The sequence below is a fragment of the Staurois parvus genome, unplaced genomic scaffold (assembly GCF_062004578.1).
Source record: "Staurois parvus isolate SC_StPar_1 unplaced genomic scaffold, SC_StPar_1.0 ptg002751l, whole genome shotgun sequence".
Classification (NCBI taxonomy): domain Eukaryota; kingdom Metazoa; phylum Chordata; class Amphibia; order Anura; family Ranidae; genus Staurois; species Staurois parvus.
In genome coordinates, this window is record NW_028320547.1 from 412501 (window position 1) to 419422 (window position 6922).

At 51.2% G+C, this 6922-nt stretch overlaps 1 protein-coding gene across 1 annotated transcript in view; it reads right to left on the bottom strand.

Moving 5' to 3' along the window:
* BRF2 (BRF2 general transcription factor IIIB subunit) overlaps positions 1-6329 on the bottom strand; it is a 9304-nt gene extending 2975 nt beyond the window's left edge. The window contains exon 1 of the mRNA XM_089666522.1: positions 5471-6329. Coding sequence (XP_089522648.1) covers positions 5649-6329 — 681 coding nt within the window. The 3' untranslated portion in view covers positions 5471-5648. The remainder of the gene's footprint in view (positions 1-5470) is intronic.
* Between the last annotated feature and the right edge of the window lie 593 nt (positions 6330-6922).

The following is a 6922-nucleotide window of genomic DNA, read 5'->3' on the forward strand; positions in this document are numbered from 1 at the left end:
GAGTCCTCCCAAACCCCCCCTCACTATCCTTCTCCTCCTTCGAGGCCCACTGCCTCCGACTATTCTCCCCAACCCCCCTGAAGATTGCTGTGATATACCGGCCTCCTGGATCCATATCCCGCTTCCTGGATGACTTCTCCTCCTGGCTACCCTTCTTCCTCTCCTCTGAGCTACCCACCATAATTCTTGGGGATTTCAACATCCCTGTCAACCTCGACAACCCGGACACAGCCCGTCTCCTCCACTTAACCTCCTCCTTTGCACTTGCACAGTGCATACAATCCACCACCCACTCCAACGGTAATATCCTTGATCTCGTCTTCTCCAACCGCTGCGCTCCCCACAACCTCACTAACACCCCCTTCCCTCTCTCTGACCACAACCTGATCACCTTCTCTATCTCCTCGTCCTCCAACGCCTACCCCTCCAAATGTCACACTTCTACCAGCCGTAACCTCCGCAACCTTAACCCTGCCCCCCTCCACTCTGCAGCTGATCAACTCCACGACCGCATCCTCCCCCTGTCCTGCCCCGACTTGGATATGACCGCCTACAACAACGCGCTGTCAACAGCCCTTGACTCACTAGCGCCTTTAACCACACGCAACATCAGACCCCGACCGCTCCAGCCCTGGCACACTGATCACACCAAAATTCTCAAACGACACAGTCGTGCCCTGGAGCGACTATGGCGCAAAACCAAATCCCAACAAGCCTTCACCCGCTATAAATCTGCATTCCACGCCTACACCTCCTCCCTCCATGCTGCCAAACAGGCCTACTTCTTGACCCTCATCAAGGCCGTCTCCTCCAATCCTCGCCGACTCTTCTCTGCCTTCAACTCTCTACTCTCTCCACCCCCACCTCCACCCAGCACCTCACTCACTGCCCTTGAGATTGCCAATCACTTCAAAAACAAGATTGACACAATTCGCAAGGACATCGCCGCAACTCACACCCCCTCTCAACCCGTCCCCTCTCACACAGCTACCCCCTCATCCCCCCTCCCCCTCAACATAACCCGCAGGGACTTCGTCGCTGCTCAAACTCTCTCTAACCCCCTTCACCCTCACTCAGCTACCCCCTCATCACCCCTCTCCCACGGCCCCACCACTGCTCTGACCTCCTCTCCCACCCCACCCTACATTCCTCATACTGAAGCCCCCCCAACACTCCGCACCTTTCACCTTACTACCATCGAGGAAGTCTCCAAGATCCTCTCTGATGCCCACCTCACCACGTGTCCCCTCGACCCTATCCCCTCACAACTCCTACAACCTCCCTCCCCCTCCATCCTACGCTCCCTCACCCACATCTTCAATCTCTCCCTCTCCTCAGGCACTTTCCCCTCCCCTCTGAAACATGCACACATCACCCCCATACTTAAAAAGCCCTCCCTGGACCCCAATGACCCGAACAACCTCAGACCCATCTCCCTGCTCCCATTTACATCTAAACTCCTCGAGCGTCTCGTCTACACCCGCCTATGCTCTCACCTCAACGACAACAACCTCCTCGATCCCCTACAGTCCGGCTTCCGTCCCCTACACTCCACCGAAACTGCCTTACTCAAACTCTCCAACGACCTGCTAACCGCCAAAGCTAATGGCCACTATTCAGTGCTCCTACTCCTTGACCTCTCTGCGGCCTTCGACACAGCCGACCACCCCCTCCTCCTCAAAAAACTACACTCCTTCAACCTCAGAGATTCTGCTCTCTCCTGGCTCTCATCCTACCTGTCACAACGCTCATTCAGCGTTACCTATAATGCTACCACCTCCCCCTCACTCCCCCTCTCTGTTGGGGTCCCTCAAGGCTCTGTCCTCGGGCCCCTTCTCTTCTCCATCTATACCTCCTCCCTTGGCCAACTCATACACTCTCACGGCTTCAACTACCACCTCTATGCCGACGACACACAAATCTATCTCTCAACCCCCCACCTCACCCCCTCGGTCTCAGCCCGAATCACACACCTGCTGAGCGACATATCAGACTGGATGTCGCTCCATTTCCTTAAATTGAACCTCTCCAAAACCGAGTTTCTTGTCTTCCCCCCCCCCTCCAGCCCGGACCCCACCCCCCATTGACTTCTCCATCACATCCAACAACGCTACCATCAAACCCGCCCTGCAAGCCAGAGTACTGGGTGTCATTCTGGACTCCAACCTATCCTTCCAGCCCCAAGTCCAATCTTTAACAAACTCGTGCAGACTCCACCTCCACAACATGTAGACTCCACCTCCGCAACATCGCCAAAATCCGCACGTTCCTAACCCCAGAAACCACTAAACAGCTCATCCACTCCCTCATCATATCACGACTCGACTACTGCAACTCCCTCCTCACTGGCCTGCCTCGCCGCTGGCTATCCCCGCTTCAGTCGATCCTGAATACGGCTGCCAGACTCATTCACCTTTCCAACCGCTCTGTCTCTGCCACCCCCCTCTGCCAATCCCTCCACTGGCCTCCACTCAGTGTCCTCCACCCCCCTCGGCCAATCCCTCCACTGGCCTCCACTCAGTGTCCTCCACCCCCCTCTTCCAATCCCTCCACTGGCCTCCATTCAGTGTCCTCCACCCCCCTCTTCCAATCCCTCCACTGGCTTCCGATTGCGCAACGGATCAAATTCAAAATCCTAACACTGACGTACAAAGCTGTCCACCATACTGCCCCGAACTACATCACCGACCTAATATCCAAGTACCACCCAACACGCACACTCCGCTCCTCACAAGACCTCCTTCTCTCTAGTTCCCTGGTCTCCTCCTCCCATGCCCGCCTCCAGGACTTCTCCAGGGTGTCACCCATCCTCTGGAACTCCCTGCCCCAACCCATCAGATTATCACCTACTCTTCTCTCCTTTAGGCGCACCCTGAAAACCCATCTCTTCAGGGAAGCCTACCCCGCCCCCTGCTAACCTGCCGACCTCCTCCACTCTTCCTACCACCCCATCCCCCCCAGCTATCTCCTCCTGTGCCACCATCCCCTCCCTCCTAGATTGTAAGCTCCAAAGAGCAGGGCCCTCAATCCCCTCATATTTTGCATTGTATTGGTATTGTTCTGTCACATGTTCTGTCCCCCTCTGTAATGTACAGCGCTGAGCGAACTATTGGCGCTTTATAAATACTGTATAATAATAATAATACATACATATACACACACACACACACGTATATATATATATATTTTACAGTGAGGGAAATGCGTATTTGCGTTTGAGTTAGGGACCTTAGATTGTACGCTCCTCGGGGGCGGGGACTGATGGGAATGTACAATACAGTGAAGGAAATGTGTATTTGCTCCCCGGCTGATGTTGAATGTTGGCCCTCACACAGAAATGTTCGGTCTAACAATGGAATGTTCGCCCCTCACACAGAAACGATCGGTCTATAAATGGAATGTTCGGTGTAACACTGAGAGACAGAATACAACAACAAATTCAGCAGAAATGCGTCTAACAAATGATGACGGATCTGCATGTTCATGAGGGAAAGAAGGATTTGATCCCCTATCATTCAGCAGGATATCTGGCTCCCAGGTGTCTCTCATACAGGTAACAAGCTGAGATTAGAAGCAGTCTCTTAAAGGGAGTGCTGCTAATCTCATTGTGTTACCTGTATAAAAGACACCTGTCCACAGGAGCCATCAAACCATCAGATTCCAAACTCTCCACCATGGCAAAGACCAAAGAGCTGTCCAAGGATGTCAGGGACAAGATGGTAGACCTACACAAGGCTGGACTGGGCTACCAAACTATGGCCAAGCAGCTTGGTGAGAAGGTGACAACAGTTGGTGCAATCATTCACAAATGGAAGAAACACAAAACAAGTGTCAGTCTCCCTAGGTCTGGTGCACCATGCAAGATCTCACCTCGTGGAGTGTCAATGATCATGAGAACAGTGAGGAATCATCCCAGAACTACACGTGAGGATCTTGTCAATGATCTCCAGGCAGCTGGGACCACAGTCACCAAGAAAACAATTGGTAACACACTACGCCGACAAGGACTGAAATCCTGCAGTGCCCGCACGGTCCCTCTGCTCAAGAAAGCACATGTCCAGGCCCATCTGAAGTCTGCCACTGAACATCTGAATGATGCAGAGGAGGACTGGTGGGAAGTGTTGTGGTCAGATGAGACCAAAATCCAGCTCTTTGGCATCAACTCAACTCGCCGTGTTTGGAGGAAAGGAGGAATGCTGCCTATGACCCCAAGAACACCATCCCAACTGTGAAACATGGTGGGGGAAACATTCTGCTTTGGGAGTGTTTTTCTGATAAGAGGACAGGACAACTGCACTGCATCAAAGGGACGATGGACGGGGCAATGTACCCTCAAATTTTGGGTGAGGACCTTCTTCCCTCAGCCAGGACATTGAAAATGGGTGGTGGATGGGTGTTCCAGCATGACAATGACCCAAAACACACACGGCCAAGGCAACAAAGGAGCGTCTCAAGAAGAAGCACATTAAGGTCCTGGTGTGGCCTAGCCAGTCTCCAGACCTTCATCCGATTGAAAATCTGTGGAGGGAGCTGAAAGTTCGAGTTGCCAAACATCAGCCACCAAACCTTAATAACTTGGAGAGGATCTGCCAAGAGGAGTGGGCCAAAATCCCTCCTGAGATGTGTGCGAACCTGGGGGCCAACTCCAGGAAACGTCCGACCTCTGTGATTGCCAACAAGGGATTGGCCACCAAGTACTAAGTCATGTTTTGTGAAGAGGATCAAATCCTTCTTTCCCTCATGAACATGCAGATCAGTCATCATTTGTTAGACGCATTTCTGCTGAATTTGTTGTTGTATTCTGTCTCTCAGTGTTACACCGAACATTCCATTGTTAGACCGATCATTTCTGTGTGAAGGGAGAACATTCCATTGTTAGACCGATCATTTCTGTGTGAGGGGCGAACATTCCATTGTTAGACCGATCGTTTCTGTGTGAGGGGCGAACATTCCATTGTTAGACCGATCATTTCTGTGTGAAGGGAGAACATTCCATTGTTAGACCGATCGTTTCTGTGTGAGGGGCGAACATTCACCATCAGAGGGGAGCAAATACACATTTCCTTCACTGTATATATACACACACTGTATGTTGAAATCCATTTTTTATATATTACAAAATATATGAAAAATATTTTTAAAAAATATATATTTTTTAAATATATTCTTCAGACTTTTTTTTTTTTTAACGTAAAAAAAGTTATTTTTACATATATTTGTAAATGCATTCCAAAAATGTAGATTAAATGTATTTTTAAAAGATATTCAGTATATTTGAAAATGCATTTTTAAAAATATTTTTCATATATTTTGTAATAAAAACGCATTTCAACATACAGTGGAGAGTTTGATGAGCGGCGCCATTTGTTACACGTGTTCTCCGGGGGCCGCGCCGCGGTCATGTGTGATGTATGTGATTGCGGTGCAGCATTATAGGGTTAAATCATGCGGTGAGAAGTCGATGTCATACCTCCTCCCAGCCTGTCAAATGCCTTCTGAAAAGCGATTCAAACATGGAACCCTTTTCAGAGGGTACAGCGAGTCTGGAGGAGCCCTTCCAGCCAATCAGACTCCGTTCTCCCATGCTGCGAAGGAAACCTCAGTAGAAGAATCAGGTCTATGAGAGAAGGAACGGTTTCTATAGGCTCCTATGTAGGATCTCGCTGACTCGGAGATGTGGCCAGCTTGGCCTGGTACTGCTGAATGGCCTGGATCTCAGCCGGCGTCCTCAGATATTGCTCCATCTCCGTGTCCGATATCTCCTCGTCTCCAGTCACGTCCGGTTGGCCTACGGTGAAGGCGTTGGCGTAACGTCGTTTCTTTGGTTTCTTCATGATTGGAGGGAGGAATGGGGAGCTCTGGTTGGATGGCGCCAAGTCTCCTGTCTCTGTGGAGGACGTCTCTGCCGCTTCCATCGCCTTCCTGAGAAGATACGTCCGGTGCTTCAAGATGTCCCCCAAGTGCTGGACCACCGTCTTCTTGTTGAGGGACATCATCTTCAGCCAGGGCAGCTGCTGGACCAGCTGGAGGAATGTCTCTAGGAACTCCTTCAGTCTCCTTTTTGCTGCTGGAGATGGGCCGTCTATTTCACACCATCGGCAAAACTGGGTCAAGGAGCAGGTCATCCGGGGAGCGGGATTGAGGGACTTCCAGGACAGGAAGGCCGCTGCTGTGATAATGGGGACAGGCTGACGTCCGGTGACCAGCCACGTTTCTCCAGCCAGCTCCACCGTCAGCAGGGTGCGTTCAAAAACCCGATCCAGTTTCTCTGCGTATTCCGGAGGAGCATTCGGAGAGTTCTGGAGTAACCGAAAACTGCAAAGAAACATGTTAGTGGTACTGGATGTAGTCTACAGCAGGGGTGTCCAAACTGTGGGCCGCTGAGGGCACTATTCCTCCCTATGACACCAATGATTGGACACTATTCCTCCCTATGACACCAATGATGGGACACTATTCCTCCCTATGACACCAATGATGGGGACACTATTCCTCCCCCACTGACACCAATGATGGGACACTATTCCTCCCCCCACTGACACCAATGATGGGACACTATTCCTCCCCCCACTGACACCAATGATGGGACACTATTCCTCCCACTGACACCAATGATGGGACACTATTCCTCCCACTGACACCAATGATGGGACACTATTCCTCCCACTGACACCAATGATGGGGCACTATTACATCCACTGACACCAATGATGGGGCACTATTCCTCCCACTGACACCAATGATGGGGCACTATTCCTCCCACTGACACCAATGATGGGGCACTATTCCTCCCCACTGACACCAATGATGGGGCACTATTCCTCCCACTGACACCAATGATGGGACACTATTCCTCCCACCTGACACCAATGATGGGGCACTATTCCTCCCTATGACACCAATGATGGGGCACTATTCCTCC